The 19,332-nt window shown below is 37.0% G+C and overlaps 1 protein-coding gene across 1 annotated transcript; it reads right to left on the bottom strand.

Moving 5' to 3' along the window:
• Positions 1-8,523: 8,523 nt before the first annotated feature.
• Positions 8,524-9,453, bottom strand: LOC138810223 (olfactory receptor 2A2-like). Its single transcript, XM_069997383.1, has one exon. The coding sequence runs from the start codon at positions 9,451-9,453 to the stop codon at positions 8,524-8,526; it is 930 nt and encodes a 309-aa protein (XP_069853484.1).
• Between the last annotated feature and the right edge of the window lie 9,879 nt (positions 9,454-19,332).

Genomic DNA, 19,332 nt, shown 5'->3' with positions numbered 1-19,332 from the left:
ATCCCTGTGACAACAGGAAATTGAATTAATTCATTAGTGTGGTCTAGGCGAAGTGTTTAAGCACACTTTTTTGATCCCCCCTTTTTTTTAGGATAGTAAAGTGATAAGAGAGAGTTGTGGTGAATTCTTGTGTGGCTTAATGAGTATTTAAATGTTATTTGAAAACCCTAAAGGAAAGGATGTGCATATATTTAATATACAATTTGTACAGTGTATATACTTATGTACATATAGGAATGTATATATATATTTACATGCACATACATGCTACATATCTGTGTTTCTTTCATGATGTTTTCAATATTTTAATGGAATCAGTAATTTAAAATAAATGTATTATCTCATTTAATGTACTACATAATTTTGTTTAATTCAGTGAACTAAATCATATTTTTTTCAAATGAATCCTGCTTTTCTTCATGTATATTATTCAGATAGTCCTCCTTCTTTTCCAGAAACAATGAACTCTAGCAGATACACCAAGGTTTCAAAACTCCATCAACTTTAATTTGAATTGGAAGGTTTCAGGAAAAGCAGAGTATGCTTAGGTTAATGGAGCACTGAAGAAATGTACTTTGGGTCCTCTCCCCATCCCCCTGTGTGTCTGCCCACACTTCCCACCTCTCCATAAACAACCAGTGCCTCACAAAACCTCTTCTTAAGCCTAAAGACTCAATTTTATCTTGGAGTCTTCTTATTTACTCTTTAAGTGTCACAATGAATATTTAGAAGAGAATGTATCTGAATGACTGAACAGATGTGTAACAGATGTGTTTTCATGTGCTACGTACACACAAAAACAGAGTGAATATCATTGCATACAGTGCAGAATACAGGCATTGTCTCTTGCAGGCGACTGACAATGGCTTGTCTTCTCTAAAGACATTGAACTAAATCATTCTCCTAACTCTATACGGTTGGTACAAAAATAATATGTCCTTCTTGCTTTGTATTTATTCCTGCCTTTTACATAAATTCAAGTTGTCTGGGAGATAGTAGGCATGAACAATAGTCCTCAGTTTAAGTGGTCATAAAACTAAAAGTTCAAGACTGCCAAAAAATATTAAAACTCCTCTTCTACCATTTCAATGATAAGTGGCATACCTCAAATTGATGAAATATAAATAACATGCAAATATGTATTGATTTTTCTAAATTTATAATACCAGTATTCTTAGGGTATAGATGTCAGTGATTATACTCTGAGCTTTTACTCATTGTTCAGACTCTTGAGGCATTATGAGATTATGTATAATAAGTAAATGAGTAATAAAAATCATTTCTACACTTATACAACACTTTAAATCTTATTTTTAAAGTAAAATTCATGTTCTCCCAGTGCCAGGAAATCATTTACACACACACACACACACACCTTACTCTTCACCTTCAAAATTCCATCAATCAGAAATGACCGTTAAAATGCTGATTATAAGAATACAATAATATTTGATTAATCTTCTATTGATAACCATTCATGTATTTTACTTAGACCATCCTATTATTTCAAATGGCCAGTGGGCAGAACTGGAGTATTAAGAGAGAAGACATGCTCTTTTGCATGATAGTAAAGTGTACTAGTAAAGCAAACAAGCAGTGACAATGACACCAAACAATATTTGGCCAGAACTTACAATTAGGAAACTCGGGTATCTAGAGGTGACTGTTGCACATGGATACCAGTGAATCTTCATGCAGAAAAGACAAACATTTCTATCATGTGGCTGAATTCACTGATGGTGCTGGAAACCTTACTGCTGGTCTCAGAATGGCCAATGACAAAGTTGTGTTTTGGAAGGAAAGTCTTTATTAATTTATCCTTCCCCAAATGTCACGAGAGCCTTGTGCTACACATGAGAAAACAACCAGAATGGTTTCTATAGAGACAAGAAGAACGCAATTCCCGTTCTTCTTCTACTCCACAGAGAGTTGCATCTGTTTCTGAGGAAGCCATATAGTGAGATGTTCAGATGTTAAGGCAATAAAAGGACTAAAAGGACATAAATCTAAAAACTCATACTCTAGGATTACCATGCCTTTATAGATACCTCAATATGTAAATTTATTATACTTTCATAATTAATTTTGTTCGTCCTGGGACTTGAACTCAGGGCCTGAGCACTGTTCCTAAGCTTTGGCACTCAAGGCTAGGGCTCTACCATGCTGAACCACAGAGCCACTTCCAGTTTTCTAGGGGTTGATTGGAGATAAGAGTCTCATGGACTTACCTATCTAGCCTGGCTTCAGACTATGGTCTTCAGATCTCAGCTACCCAAGTAGCTAGAATTACAGACATGAGCCAGTCCTGGGACTTGAACTAAGGGCCTGGGCACTGTCCCTGAGCTTCTTTTGCTCAAAGCTAGCCACAGAGCCATTTCTGGCTTTTTCTGTGTATGTGGTACTGAGGACTCGAACTCAGGGCTTCATGCATGCAGGGCAAGCACTCGACCACTAAGCCACATTCCCAGCCTTAGTGATTTTTTTTTCCCTTCTCAAACATTTAGGAAGCACTTGGGAGGTAGGAAGAATTATATTTGGTTATTGTTTGACAGTGAAATAAAATCTAGACACAAATGCCTTCAGCCATAGTTCTTTCAGTATAGTCTATTTTCCTAAGTACCCCAAAGTCAGTAATGGAACAAATTTGAATATTAAGGCCTAAGCCATTAGGTCACTTTAGATGGACCTTCCTTCCATCTTGAGCACAGATCTGCAGATGCTTGGGTACTCTTATTTGGGAGGTGGAAGCTTTGGGGGCATCTATCTGAATAGGAAAAGAATGCATGAAGCCCAAGGACTGTGTGAGCCTTACTGTTAAGTACTTGCCTTCTTTGATCATGTATTACTTGGCTCTCAGGGGAAAGACAGAGCCCTGTAGATGCAAAGGGCCTGCACCTGTTCTCTCAACTCTTAGGAATGGTAATGAATCTATGTGTTCTTTCAGAGAAGGCTTACACTGTTATTATACCGTGTACGTAAAGAACAGCACTCTCCTTTAGCAAGGTGGGGTCAACAAACAACTCCTTAAGCCCTCAAGTCATAGGTAAATGATTTCTGAGAAGTACATTTTGGGAACAATGAATCTCTTGGCAATGTTCTGTCATTTCTGTTGAAGCTGGTGTGATGTGAAGCCAGAAACCAACCATAAACAAGATGTTTTGATAGCCTCTGTATAGGGCCATTAAAATGGCCAATGTAATGCAGATAGAAAATGCAAATCCATACATTGAATCTATACATATATATACATATATATTTGTAATCATAATAAATCATCGCTTTACTCAGAGCGAGTGAAATGGATTGGTGACCATCATCATGCCTCCAGTGGAATTATTGCTTTCCTTGGAGAAAGATATTAACGATGCAGCTTGGTCTCTGCTAATGAGAGGACAGACACTCTGCAGCGCAGAGCAACAGAGCCAAGCAGCTTTATGGACAAGCAGCCAATGTCACTGGGCTCTTGAAAATCTTTCATTTCTGTTGCCATGGATACTGTATTGGTTGCCCACTATGCAGTGACTGGATTGGCTTAGCAGCGAGACTGGCTTAACATCCTGTATTGTGTTGTATAAAATCTCTTCTGCAGTAATATCTGGTTGGCAATGATATGGGCTACACAGATCCTTCTTTCTTTGTATTCCTGCCATGTATCTGGTTCATGCTTCCACTAACCCAGAACAGGGTCCAGGCCCAGAATCCATTTGACAATTTCCAGGAGTCCGTACTCACGCTCACCTCAGGCTACCTTCTCTTTATAAATAGTAAGTTAAAAACCAGCTGTGATCACCTTCAAGTTCCAAATAATTGATCAAAATATGTACCAATATATCCAGCTCAATCTTTCTTGCACCAAAGATCTTAATGTGAGACCTGAAACTTTGAAACCAGTACAAAAATATAGGAAAAACTCTGGAAGATATACACCTAGTAATTATTTTCTGGATAGAATTCCAATTGCCCAAGAAATAAAAATGGAAAACTAAAAACGGAACTACCCATGACCCTGACATACCATCCTGAGCTATATGAAGACAATATCAGTATCTAAGGTAAACACCTACAGATCTGTGACTGTTGGAGCTCTCTTCACAATAGGCAAACTATGGAATCAACTAATGTGTTCAACAATCAATGACTGGACACATATTTACGCACAATATTAGTCAGCATTAAAGAAAAATGTATCTATGCCATCTTCTGGGAAATGAATGGAACTGGAGATCATCATGTTGAGTGAGATAAGCCAAACTCAAAAGTGCTTGCTCATTTTGAAAGTCTAAACCTAAAATGATGATGGTGATGGTAATGGGGAAGAAATGGAAAAGGGTGCTTCTATCTAGGAAGGGCTCAATCAGTAGAAAGTGAGAGAGACTTAGGAGGGATACTGATGAGTACAGAGTATAAAAAATCCTCCATACAAATCAATATACATATACCTTGAGCATAATGAAACCTACCAAAAGCTATTAAGTTGGGAGAAGGAAGAAAAGGAACAGAATATGGTAGAGGGAGTGAATTTGTTTACAATGCACTGTGTGCATGGATGGAAATACCACAGCAAAACCTCCTCATGTTACAAATGCAAGCAAATGCAAAATTAAAGTAATAGAGATTAATTTGCTATGTTGTGTCTACTTTGTGCAAATGTAGTGCTTTCTGAGATCCTTCCATCCATCCGTTTCTAAATACTTGATAAGCAATTACACCTGAGGCATATTCCAGACCAAGATTCATCTGTTTGTAGCAGTAGTTTCTATTTTTAAATGCTAGTTAACAGTCAATAAAAATATCACACCATTTATTTATTCTATCGTCCATGGGCATTTGTGTCATTTCCAAGTTTGTCTGCTGTGAATGGGTCTTAGCGTACATTCTTTTTACACACATTTACCATGATATACTTCAAGTATGGCATGACAAAATCATAGAATAAGTACATATGTGATTTTTAGCTAATATTGACAAATGGCTTCCAACGAAATGGTACAAATTTAAACTTCTACCAACATTAATAGTATTACATTTTATGATTTTCAGTCCGAGTCTCTATCTCCTCCCCACCCCCCACACTTACTGAATTGTCTGAGTCTTTTTGTTATAATTTAGTCCTTTTACATAGTTGGGCAAAGTGGTTGCATGGTTACAATTCAACGTGTTAGTTTATGAACACAGTACATCTGGATTGGTGTCATCCTTTTCATCATTCTCTCTCTTGTCTCTCCCAACCTTACCCTTCCATTCTTCTAGTTCCATTTTCACATATATACACAGAATATTTTCACTTCATTCTCCCTCTTTCCTCTCTTTGGTCATTTGCCCTCCTCCCCTCGACCTCTTCACACACACCTCAAGTATCATCTTCTGGTATTCATTTTGTTAGATTATAAATTAGTGTTCAAAGGAGTTATACCATGGGAATACTCCACTGCACAGGTCATAGCCAAACTATGGCAACAGCTGGCGACCCTTCAATGGATGAATGGATCCAGAAAATATATACACAATGGGATTTAACTTATCCAATTGGGAGAATGATGTTGCATCATTTGCAAAGAAATGGATGGACCTGGAAAAATTATGTTAAGTAACTTGGACCAAAAGAGGCAAAGGGCACATGTTCTCTCTTATGTGTGGAAGTTAGATATAATTTATAAATCTGTATGTAAGCATGTACAGGGTCACATTCATGTGTACACAGGCATATTAACTGAAGCATGTGGTGTGGTACTTGGGATCAAGTCCACCTAGCAGGCTAGATTCATCAGCAGCTTATAAGTGTTCCTCATAAAGACAGTATGCTGAGCTTTGCTGAAATACATTCTGAATAGACACATCATCTCTCAGATGGTAGCATGCATAGACATTCTTAATTTAAATAAGTAAAATCCAACTTTTGACTTCCTGCTAAAGGAAACTTAACCTAACAAAAGAGCATGAAAGCAATTCTCTTCACTGAGCTACTGGGTTTGGGATGGATGATGTACATCATTACCCAGCTCTCCCTCCTGGTCTCTTCTAGGCATCTTTTCTTTCCTCTGTGCTTTGCCACGCTCCTGTTATTTCCTGTCTGATCTGCCAAGCATGCTAGTTTTGTCCACTCATAAACAAGAAAACAACTATTTTCAGCTTAGCTTAGTACTTGGCAGAACCGCTTTTTTGTGTGTGTATTGACATTTAGTCTGCAAAGTTGCTGAATTAATTCATTCTGATTTTTGCAGATTTTACTAAAAAACACAATATTAAATATAATTGATATGATATAATAATATAATTAATATGATATAACAAATATAACTATTATAATAATGACAATAATAATATGATATATAATTGGCTAATATAACAATATAATGATAATATAATAATATAAAATGTCTATATAGGAGCATGATGTTTTATAGCACAATTTTACTGACTATTTTCTGAACTGGATTATTTTTCTTCTTCTTTATTGTTCCTGAAATTCCACTACAATGTGACATAGAAAAGGCAAGAGAGGATTTTATTTAAACGTATTTGCTTTGTTGTTGTTTTTTGTTTTGTTGTTCAGTTAGTATTGTTGGTATTGTTATTTAGTACTGTTATTTTTTGTTTTCTTGTTATTTTGTATTACTGTTATTTGTTTTGTTGTTTATTTAGTATTGTTTTAGTATTGTTGTTTTGTTTGTCTTGTTGTTTATTTAGTAATGTTATTTAGTATTGCTGTTGTTTACAATTGTTGTTGTTATTTAGTATTGTTGTTGTTGTTTAGTATGGGTTTTGGTGGTATTAGGGTTTGAATGCAAAGCTTCCTGCTCCCTCAGCTTGCTTGCTTGTCTGGTGCTCTGCCACTGGAGCCATGCCTCAAGCTCTGCTTTTTGCTGGTTATTTTGAAGACAGAGACTGACAAATGATTCTGTCCAGGCAGGCTTCAATCTGAGATCCTCTGGATCTCAGCTTCCTGAGCAGTAAGCTACCAGAGGCTGGTCTGTTCCTTTATCATGTGGGAAAAAGCATCCAGTCTTTAATAATCAAGTATAGTTTTACCTGAGATTTTCTTACCAGTGCTTTCGATTGAAACATTTAACTGTTTCCAATTCGTTGAATGTGTGTGTAGACGGAGGTGAGTAGTTATCATGAAAAGGTATTGGAAATGTCAAAATCTTTCATTATCTGGGATGAAAAGTTATGGTCCCTTTTTTTTTTTCTTTTTGTCATTCCTGGAGACTGAACTGAGGGCCTGGACACTGTCCCTCAGTTGTTTTTTCTTTGTTTTTTTCTTTTTTTTGTCAGTCATAGGGCTTGAACTCTGGGCGTGGGTGTTGTCCCTGAGCTCTTTAACCCAAAGCTAGCACTCTACTACTTGAGTCACAGCACCACTTCTGGTTTTTCTACTTAAGTGGTACTGAGAAATTAAACCCAGGGCTTCATGAATTCAAGGCAAGCACTCTACCATTAAGACACATTCCCAGCCCAAATTATGCTCTTTTATTCTCCTTCAATAGTCTGACTTGAGTTCTAAGTGTCAAAACTATCCTTTACTTTTAGAATAAATCTGGTTTGGTCATGGTGGTTGATTCTTCCTTTGTTGGTTGGATTTCAATTCTGATATTTGTCAAGGATTGTTGGATTTACATGTGTAAGGATGTTGGGTGTTTATTTCCAATGGTGTATTTGATATCAGTGATACCTTCTAGAATGAGCTGAGAGGTATTCTGTTCTAATTGTTTTTTTAAAGAAATTGTTGCAAAGTAATAGTGCTACTTTTTCTTTAAATTTTTACCACTATAAAACTGTATCATAGTGTATTTTATAAGTTGTAAATTTATTGACTATTATAAATCTGTTCAGATTGTTTACTTATAAGAGATTTGGTAGATTGTGTCTTTCTAGCAATTTGTTCTTTGTCTAAGTTTCTCATTGTTAACACACAATTAGAATTCTCAGCATTCCCTTCCAATTCTTTTCTTATACATCAGATGGATGAGTATGAATGTTCCTTTACAACTCTTAGTATCTTCAAAAGTTGGACTTTTTCAGCTGTTCATTTAGCTAAAAATTTTCAATTTTGATGATCCTTCCTAAGGAAAAAAAACTTGGCTTTGTTGATTTTATTGTGTTGTTATTTCCACATTTATTTATATAGCCATATGAATTTACATATTCCATATATTCTATTTGCTTTGGCCTTAGCAAGCTTTTCTTTAAATGGCTTTTAAAGGCTTAATTAGTTTTCCTTTAACTTGAAACAAAAATGCGAAGAAATAGGTGCAAACAAGCAGGTGAAGCCAATTCCACCCTCTCCCACTCTCTGAATAGGAGTGACTCTCATTACTGGCATTTAATCTGGAACCTGGGTTCAGTGGAGAGAGTCGACAGAAGCTAGTGAAAATTATAATGTATATTCCTCCCCTATTCCCCAAGCTAGGATTTGAGCAATTACTATTCTTATACCAAGCTTCTAATGGGGAAACATTCCCAGGCTTTTGCTTCAGCAAACCATAACAGTCCTGTTTGTTCCTCTCTTCTTCTACCTGCTGCCTACTTGGGCTTCTTCTGCAAGGCTCTGTGAAAGGCTTCCTTCACCTGGGCATTCCTCAGGCTGTAGATGAGGGGGTTGAGCATTGGATTAAAGAGACTGTGAAACAGTGACAGCATTTTCTCCTGCTCCTCTCGTTGGCTCGACTCTGGGACCATATAAACCAGCATGGCTATCCCAAAGAAAAGCCCAACCACACACAGGTGGGAGGAACAGGTGGAGAAGGCCTTCATGCGGCCTTCCTTCGACTGCATCTTTAAAATGGCCCAGAGGATGCGTGTGTAGGACACAAGCATTAAACAAAGGGGACCGACTAAAACAAAAACAGAGGCGGCAAACAGGACCACTTGGTTGACCTGGGTGTCAGCACAGGCCAGTTTGAGGACTGCCAAGATTTCACAGAAGAGGTGATTCACGTTGTGGGGCCCACAGAAAGGTAGCCTCAGGAGAAGAAATGAATGTGCCACCGAGAGGATAAACCCACATGCCCAGGAAGCGACAGCCAGCCCGGTGCACAGGCTCCAGCTCATGAGAACAGTGTAATGGAGGGGATGGCAAATGGCCACAAACCTGTCATAGGACATGGCTGCCAAAATCAGGCACTCCGTAGCAGCAAAAGCCAAATACAAGAATGACTGCACTGCGCACGGAATAAAAGAGATGGTTCTCCGGTGGTTGATAAGGTTTCCCAGCATCTTGGGGACATTATTGGAAGCATAGGACATGTCGAGGACGGCCAGGTGGGAGAGGAAGAAGTACATGGGGGTGTGCAGTCTGGGGTCCAGGCAGATGAGCCCCAGGATGACGCCATTTGCCAGAAGGCTGAAGATATACAGCAAGGAGAAGATCCAGAAGATGAGCACCTCCATCTCTGCACTGAGCTGCAGTCCCACCAGGATGAACTCTGTGACCCGTGAGTGGTTGCCTCCCATCCCTCAGCGGCCGTCTGTCAATGAAGAAGGCATGACAGAATCATCCGAGCTACAGGACCAAAGAAACTGGATTTATTCTCCTCAAAGTACGCTCAGAGAAAGGCGATTTGCTTGTTCTTTCAGACAGCGTTCCCAGTTCTATCAATCCCTTTTCAACACTTTATCTTGAAATACATCTAGATATATAGAAAACAGTCAACAACGATGGGGGGAAAATAAACATTTACCTATATTCAGGTAAGTTTAGATTTCTTTCTTGCTCATCTTATACTTTCTCCTTACTGTACATACTTAATTTTTGAACCATTGGAAATTACAGGGTAGCTATGTACCCCCGTTTACCTATACATTTTTAATTTTTCACCAATTAAAAAATATTCACTTACCTATCCGTACTATGTCAGTATGCTTAATGTTTACATATTTCTAATGTCCAATTTTCCCATCTCCACCCCAAAAGGATCTGATCCAATCTGTCACATATCATTTGCACTTAGTCTCCTGCATCTGGAAAAGTTTGCTCCACCTTATTTGAGCCTTTTCACACCTTGACATTTTTGGGGGGAGGGTAGGTCATAGGGCTTGAACTCTGGACCTGGGCTCAAGCAAGCCTGTATTGACTTGGAAAATATATGTATCTTTCAAAAATTCCGGAGTTATATCACAGTGTGCGTATCCTCTGGCCTCATGCCTGGGCCTGTCAGAGGTTTGTAGTAGAGTCGCAGATCTCTTCAATGGACAGGTTTTCTTGCCTGTGTACAAGCAGTTCCTATAAAGAGAAAGGTTGCATTTTACTTGAGGCTCTCTAGCCTCCATTGGATAGAGTATTGGATAGGCAGAGTCTTCTCTAGTAAATCAGAGGGACTCATAAAAGTAGTGTCTTTGGGTACCTGTTACATGCATATGCTTGGTCAATAGAACCCTGAAAAGAAGTTTTATATCCTCATGGAGACACAGGGAATCCTCAAGATAAGATCAAAGATGAGGCGGCACTGATGCTGGATGGCAGTTAGTTAGTAGAGATGTCTTTTATTTATAGGCAGGGGCTGCCTCTCATCAGATAACAAATACTATCATACCTTATACTTCTTTATGTCTCATAAAAAGTAGTCACCCCAAATCTATTCATTAATGTGGTGACGGATAATTTTTTCAGTTGAAGATTAGTGGTGCATATATAATATATTCCTAACAACTGATCAACACATTTTTTCTACTTTTAAAAAGTCTCCTATTAAAAACAATGTTTTCAATGAATTACTTTAAATAGGCATAACAACATGGATTTTATTATATCAGTAATTAAATAGCCACATTTAAATGTATTGTTACCTATAGTGAATCAAATGATGACTTTGCAATCGGAATCTCCTCATCTATGAATGTTGCCTTACTTAGATAAAGGGTCTTTTCAGATGCAATTATCTTGAGATAATCTTCAGTGTCACGAATGGGCCTAAATTCCAATGCAAAGTGTCCTCTTGACATGAAGACAGAAGGAAGAACTGAGCTAGAGAAGGTACACAGAGCCTGAGGAGCCATCATGGAAATCAGAATGTGAAGATCACCAGAAGACAGAGGAGAGAGACATGTTCTGAGAGACCTGAAGCATGAACTCCTCACTCCAGACTTCTAGAGGTCTCCACAGATGTCAAGAAATATACTTCTATTGTTTTAAGCTAAAACATTTCTGAAAGTTTTTCCACATGGACAATAGAAAACTTAAACGGTATCTCCTACCTGCTTTGAACCGATGCTTTGGATCTCTAAGTATGAAGATTCTAAGTGTGTAATGAAGACACAAGACTTAACATTTTACACTCACAGGACTCTAAATCCATGGAGAGGGGTAAGTTATGAGAGAGTGTTTCTTTGAGAATACTGTCTCCTCAAAGCAGAGATGAAATCACAGACTACTTTTGCTAAATGTTCTGCATTTGGGGAGTTTTCTAGATAAGTGCACATAAATTATTTTTGCTACAGTTACAGAGCATTTTCACAGTGTACCAAGGGCAAAATTATAACATCAGTATTATACATTTTAGTTAGACATTATTGGACAAAGTAAGTAATATTAACTTTTAATATCACTTAATATTAAATTAAATGCGTTACATTTAATTTCTGAGTAAAATGCATGATATTATTATTGAAGGCAAATAAGTTTATCACTACCCAGTAGGAATATTTATTTCTTAACTTTTTACTTTGTTTTTGTGTCTGGATTAATAAACACTGTTATCTTCCTTATAATTTCCATTTTGTCATTAAAACTAGACAACATTAAAATGAAAATAGATTAAAATCCCTGAGCAACTATCACATTTGAATAGAGGAAAAAAATCACAAGAATGTTTAAAACTTTGCATTGCCAATAGGATAAAAACATAGCAACATATTTCCATAACCAATCTGAGCAATTTTTCACCCAGACAGTACTACAACCCAAAATATTTCTCCAGCTTTGGGCTTGATTCCTTTTTCCTACTCTGTAGCAGATCTGGCTGCTAATTCATTCTCTCCTGACTTTGTGACTGGAAAAAATATATTTAAAAGGGTGAGACATTGGGATAGTTCCAAAACCAGAAATAATTACATGACCATTTTACCTTTTACACTGATTCAGCAAGGTAAAGATCTATTGTGAATGGTATTAGGATTTTCCTTGTGATAAAGGTTTTCTGGGCCACCAATGTCTTTAATTAGCCTAGGTAATATGAAAAATTTTTTCATTAGCTTGGTATTTTCAGAGCCTTATTCAAAGACAATGCCTAGATGTGCTTCTAATTCTCAAATCTCTTCTCATTGAGATAATTATGCTAGTTCTTCTTTTCAATTTGTTAACCACATTTCTTATTATCATCAACATGTTTTACCTGGGGCTTTCATATAGCCATAAAACATGCCTTGATCAGGTTTACCCCTTCCCTCATTCTCCCTAAACTCTCCTGTGTCCTTCCCAAACCAATTTCAGCAAACTTCATTGGTGCATTTTCAGAAATGTACATAGACCCTGGATCATATTCAGCCTTGTTCATATATTCAGTTTGCCTTCTCCTTCACACAAGTTCCAGGACCCTGCCCAGGACTGTTGTACTTTTAATTTTCATGGCATTTCAATTGTTTGAAGGGAGTTTTCCCTATGTATACATAATATTTTAATCAGATTGTCCCTTTTGCTTAGCTTACTCTCCCTTTCCCCTCTCCTACAATCCTCTCTCATACAGCGACTTTCCATAGGTTTCATTTCACTATCTTCATTCACAGATGCCTGGTATTTGGGTATTATTCTCCCTAAAACTCCTCCCACCCAATGCCCTCATGTCATTTCTGACCACAACCACTAGGTGGAGAAGAGTAATGCTGAGTCCTGGGGCTCTCCGTCCAGTCCAGCTTAAGTTCCCTGATAAGACCTGGTGTAATGACTGCTTCCTAACTACCAAAAAAGTACACTCAGAGTCAGGAGGGGAAAACACATAGAAATGTCAGTTTTTGAGTTTGAATGCCATACTATCCTTGCAGAAAACGACTTTCCAGCTCCAATGTGTCTGTGCAACAAAATAAGATGTAAGCATGAAATTGGTTTTTTCCCCCAAAGAAAATACTTTAACTTAGAAAGGAAAATGTAAATGAGGTGAGAAATGTACCTCCAAAATAAATACAGAACTCTCACATGCCCTGGATGAAATCCATGAAATGGGAGGACTCACTGGGATTGATGAAACGTCTTCAAAGAACTCCAGAAACCTAGCTTTTATTTTACAATCAGAGAGAGAGAGAAAAAAATGTTTATTGCAGAGTTTCTACTGAGAGTTCAATTTCCCAGGAGTATTGTAAGATATCACAGCTATTTATCTTCTCCCTGAGGGTACTAGGATGTTCTGAATCAGCCCCTCGGGAGAAGAGCAACAATTATCCTTTGGGGAAAAAATCTGGGGTAATGTCAGGCCAGTGATGACATCAGATTACTTCTGCACAAACTTCCAGGTATCCCTGGGGTAATAAACTGAAACATCACAAAGCACAGTAGCAGTACTCTTAAGGTTCCTGTGGTTCTGGGACTTCATGCCACTCTGCCGTCTCCTGCGAGGTAGCTGTGGGAGAGGCTGTGGCTCTGAGATGGCTGAGGGGTCTGGCCACCCAGTACCGACATAGGTCTCCCATGCCAGGTCTGTCTACTCACACTGGGACATGAAATGAGCAAGGAGAGACAATAGCAGCCATCAGAACCATCCCTGCTTATAGAAACCGAGCCAGGTGCTTTGTGTACACTACATTATTTGAATCTACGCATTACTACATTATTTGAATCTACGCATTATTTCCATCTTTCAGACACGAAGACTGAAGTTTAAACACACGTTGAACAACTTATTAAATGTGATCTCAGGAACCTATGAGAATTGCGGAGCATCTTTCAAAGGGTCTGTCGGAGCTGATGCTGCTTCAAAATAATTTTTAGACACTTTTGCCATTTTTAACTCTCCTATGAGCATTCATGGAAATTTCCCAGAGGCTAACCCATACACAATATTGTAACACATGTGAGCAAAGGCAAATGATTAGCAACGTACCTTTCTACAATTGACTCAAACTCTTAAAAAAGGTAAAAATACAAAACATTTACGTATTATACTACCTCTCATAAAATACCACTCCTTTTCATAAGGCATATTATTTATACTAGCCTATAAAAAAGACTTCCTAAATACTAGGAACTGAAAGCAAATCTTTAACACATTCTCAGGGCTAATTTTGTTCTATGGTAAATATCAACTCACATACCTATATAGATAAAATATAATTATGTCCTTCATAATTTTTTAGTTTAAAAGTGCCCTCAGACTGGGAAGGGAGGTGAAGGGTAAACAAAGGAGGAGGCTGCAATGCTTGGTAAGAAATGTATGCATTATCCTGCCCATGTAATTGTAGCCCCTCTGTACAGTATGTTCTCAAATAAAATAAAATAAAATTTAAAAAAAAGTGCCCTCAAAGCAAAACATCCATCATTTCACCAAATGATAAATTGCTAGTCTCACAGGGGTCAAAAGTGGGAACAAATGATCTTTGTTTATTTGTATTTGTTGTCTATGACTTCTGCAACAAATTAAGCAAGACTTAATGACCTAAACCAATGCATATCTGTTATCTCACAGTTACACAAGAAGACCTGGTCATTGGATTTCTTGCAGCTCAGGAGTTCTGTGTCTTCTTCTTAATTTTCCCTAGCTATCTTACCTATATTTTAACCTACTGTGGAGAAAAGAAAAATGTATATTCCAGAAGAGGCTAATCTGTGTTATTTTTTAATAAAAAATTTATATCACTAATAATAGATGCTTACTCCTCTGACCTCTCTATTGTCTAGGAAACTCTCCTCATTCAAATACCATTCTCAAGATAGTTCTCATTCTAGATATTGTTCCAGGTCAATTTTAACTTTTTTTTAAATTTTGCTTCAAACATATCACCAATTCTTCAAAGCATTCATGGAGATTTTCTCAATGATTACAAATCCCAAATTCTGTCTCCTCTGTGATAGATCAAAACACTTAGAATTAGCAAGAATCACTCTTTACTTAAATAACTCTTCTTCTCCCTTTTGTTTTGTCGATCATAGGGCCTGGGTACTGTCCCTCAGCTCTCCAGCTCAAGGCTACCACTCCACCACTTGAGCACTACTTCACCACTTCCGGTTTTGGCTTTTTCTGCTTATGTGGTGCTGAGGAATTGAACCCAAGGTCTCATGCATGCAAGGCAAGCACTCTACCACTGAGCCACCTTCCCAACCCTTAAATAACTCTTGAGTTCAACATTTTTATTAGTCATCTTTCCTACAAAGAAATGGATAAGAGAAAATAAATTTCATTTTTTATATCTGGAAAGATCTAAGGATAATTTATGCATATTCAATCAGATTTGCATAATTAGCACAATTTTCTTTCTTGTGCTGAGGACAACTTAATGACACTTAACACAGCCTACTGTGGATAGAAAATCATTTGTCTATTTTTACATTTAACTTTGAAATAATTACAGCAAAACATCACCTGTGGGATGTTGTAGATTTCTTAGGGATATTGCTTTTGATTCGTATTTCATATTCTAGTGAAAATAACTATTACACATACCCATAGCTTCATCTGTAGTGAAGAACCTTTTACTGAGGATGATCAATTGTGAAATAGAGTTTTCTAAATACCACTCATGACTAGAACTACAGCTAAGTCTAAGTATGCTTTTAATATTGGGTAGCTTCTGGGACAAAATGCTTCCTTCACAGGTCTTGAATCATTTTTTCCTCTTTTTCCTTTCTTTTTTTGAACTCCTCTGAGGTAGAATTTTGATGGTGGGTTAAAGAAGATAAAATAATTCAAGTAATAATAAGAGCACTGCTCATGGCTCCTTTCAACATTGCATTTCTCTTGTGTATTTTTTTCATGCTCATGAAGCCAGAAAGAAAGAAGATGATGTAAAGAAGTCAGCAGTCCAACTCAGGATACAGGCATACAGAATTGCAAGGAAACAGTGTTCAGGATGCCTAACGTGTCTTGTGGGAGTTCTGCAACAGTATGAAACCTGGAGCGGCAGAAGGGGATTAGAAAGCTTGTAGAGATTTACCCCCAAGGCCCTAAAAGAATCCAAGAAGAGAAAGGAGAAGGCAATCAGTGAGTCTTTATCATTTGCAGCTGTGAGCATTCTAGTTAATACGTTCTTCCTGTCTAGAAAGTAATGTATAAGAAAATATTGGTGAAATACTATTCTTTGGAACTGGATTCCAGTGCTGACATGCTCCAGGTTATGTTGTACTTCTTCTAGCATCAACCATCTCCAGAAATTTCCTCCTGGTTTTGTAATGGCCTTTCCCTTTACTCAGGTGTTGGAGAATTGAAATGCCCCCCTCCATGTGTTTTTTAATCTAATGTTATAATACACCAGAATGATTCGATACTGTTTATGTCATGGAGATACACCAGGGACACAGCTGATGAAGAGAGAGGAAGTCTGTTCTCCTCCTGCTCCCGTGCTGGGGCTAGTAGGGGAGAGACACCCCTATTTTCTTCAATCTTGAGTCTCAAGACTGCTTTGCCATCCTCTCTTCACCTTTTATGTGGCTTGATATTCATAGTACCCTTGTTTTGAGGATTCTGAGGTTCTTCAACCAGGAGAACACATCTCAACAGGTGTGTCCTATTTTCTTCCTGCTTCCTCCATTACTACAAGAGTCTAATACCAAGTGTTTTTGAAATCTGCTTTTCTTAAATTACTTTTCTTAAATTGCATATTGTTCAAACTCTATTCCACAAATTTCCCTCCTAGTGTTCTCAAATTAGAATTTGGCCTATTTGCTGAGTCTATTCTGTTAAAGGAAATGCAGTCTTATTTAAGTAACTATATATTTTATTTCTTAGTTTTACATTTACTCTTTTAATAGTTTTATTGTATTGGGTCTTAAACTCACTCTCACTTGACTTATTTTGTTCAAGGCTGGTTCTTTACGGTTTGAGCCATACTGCCAGTTCCTATATCTTGTATTAAATTGGTTAATACAATAACAGATAAGACTGGAAAGATATAGCTATGTTTTAATATAGTCTTAATACTTGTTTGATAGCCAGGTGAAGTGACTCATGCCTGTAATACTCGGTATTTAAAGGCTGACATGTGTAGTATCATTCTTTGAGGCCAGTCAAAGCAAAAAGAATAAAATATTTCTCATCTCCCCAAAAATGCTGGATATCGAAGAATTTGTTTTTCATCTCAGCTGTGTGGGAAGGATTTCAGTCCAGGCCTGAAAATAAATACAAGATCCTATCTCATGAAATAAATGTAGCAAATAGAGGTAGAAGTGTAGCTTAAGTAGTAGACTTCCTTTCCTACAAGCATGAGGTCCTTAGTTCAAAACACAATACAATTTAAAACAAAAAAACCTCCAAAGTGAAATGAAAAACAGTTTGATACTACTCAGGCTTTTTGAAACTATGCAAATATGTTTAAATATAGCAAACAAATATGCAAATATGCTTAAATATAGCAGACAGCATATCCACTCAATAATGTTTATTCTAATTCCCTAATCTCTTTTTACTTATATAAAATATGGCTCTTAAAGGAAGCTAAGAAATTTTCATTATACATAGAGACTGTAGTCATTATGGTTTTTAAACAGTATCATATCTTGAGTGTTAGTTGGATTTCTGATACTGAAGAGTGGCAAACTTTGCCCCCTAGAAAGTTTTACTTCATTTGAGGGTTTCAGTAGGCTAGCTTGTGCACTTGAGCCACTAGGCAGATAAGCCAGTTGACTGCACTCTAGCTATTACCCACTTCCTTGCTGATCCTCTCCAGATTTTCTAAAGGGATTAGTGCTTAAAGCTATCAGAAAAAGTGGCCTTCACTCTGAACCACAGAGGATTAAACCACCATGAATCTAAGCCAACCATTTAATTTCATCTTCTCTGTCAGTGAGTGGTTTAAGGATTCAGTGGCCATTTGATTCAGTTCTGTCACAAGGAAATTGAAACTAAAGGAAATATCTGCAAAAAGAAAGTTCTCTCTCTGCTGTCAATCTTAAATTTACTGTGACTTTGAAATTATAAATCTTACTTTTATTCTGTTGTTCTCATAAATTTATGAGATAGTTTATGGCATGAGGATGCCTGCTATACTTTCTAACTAATGTGATTTAAACTTTTGCCCCTGCTAATTTTAGTGTTGAAGACCAATCTTTAATCGCCTTTATTCGAAGATCAATTTAGTAGCATTTAGATAGATAGCTTCTACCAAGACCACTAGATGCCATGTTTTACTATGAGTGTGTCCAAGAAGAAATGAGTCTGTAGGCCTTTTCTGTTAATAGTTTATGTACTGAAGAAAGATAGAATGAATTCACAGAGGATGCAAACAGTCAAAAGAACCCAAAGAGAATATAAACAACTGAGCAAAGTAAGGATGACAATAGAGAATATGAACAAGAAATCCACTAAGGATAAAGACTAAATGCTTCTTTTCCTGAAATCAGGAGTTAAAATCTCAGTAAGTCAACTAATAACTCTGTAAAAGTGTCTCCAGTAGAACAGATCAAACTAAAGACCAAATATCAGACTCAGGAAAAACAGACATTAAAATCAGCAAATAATCTGAGAAAAAATTGAGAAGTACAAGTGGACAAAACACACTTCTGTCACACTACTAAAAGACCAAACGTAAAAATAATGGGCATAGACCAAAGGGAAGAGATATAAGCTAAAAAAATAGAAAACTATTTTCAATACAATAACAAGAAAACTTTTCACAAATGTTAAGACAGAAGCAATCATTCTATTACAGGAGGCCTTTAGAACAGCTGATAGAAAATATTAGAAAAGGATCAAGCCAAGATATATCATAGGTAAAACATTAAATTTTAACAAGGAAAGATACTGAAAGTTGAAAGAGAAAATCTAAATCACATTAGTGGTAATCCCATCATAATAACAGCAAATTTATGACGAGAAACCTTAAAAGTAAGGACATCATGCAAAAATGTTTTTGAAGAAATGCAAGTAAACAACTGCTTATCTAGATCAACCTCCTCAGCAAAGATATCATTCATAACTAAGCTACAGATAAAATCCTACCATAGTAACAAAACTGAAACAATTTATGACTATTAACCAACACTTCTAAAGATACTCATTGGAATCCTGCACACCTAACAAGAAGATAAATGTAACCATCAACATAGGATAGGAAATCTAACTAGATGAACAGAGAAGCAAAAGGAACACTATAAAAACAACACAACCACAGGAATTGCTGCATGCCTCTCAATAGCACTGAACATTAATGATCTCGGGTTCTCAATCAAAAGACTTAGAACAGTGAATTGGATTAAGA

Source organism: Dipodomys merriami, unplaced genomic scaffold (assembly GCF_024711535.1).
Source record: "Dipodomys merriami isolate MVZ:Mamm:240054 unplaced genomic scaffold, mDipMer1.0.p SCAF_5, whole genome shotgun sequence".
Lineage (NCBI taxonomy): Eukaryota > Metazoa > Chordata > Mammalia > Rodentia > Heteromyidae > Dipodomys > Dipodomys merriami.
This window is presented reverse-complemented; position numbering and strand designations above follow the sequence as displayed.

Coding starts and splice junctions, on each gene's coding strand:
- LOC138810223 (XM_069997383.1), bottom strand. CDS start 9,453: ATGGGAGGCAACCACTCACGGGTCACAGAGTTCATCCTGGTGGGACTG.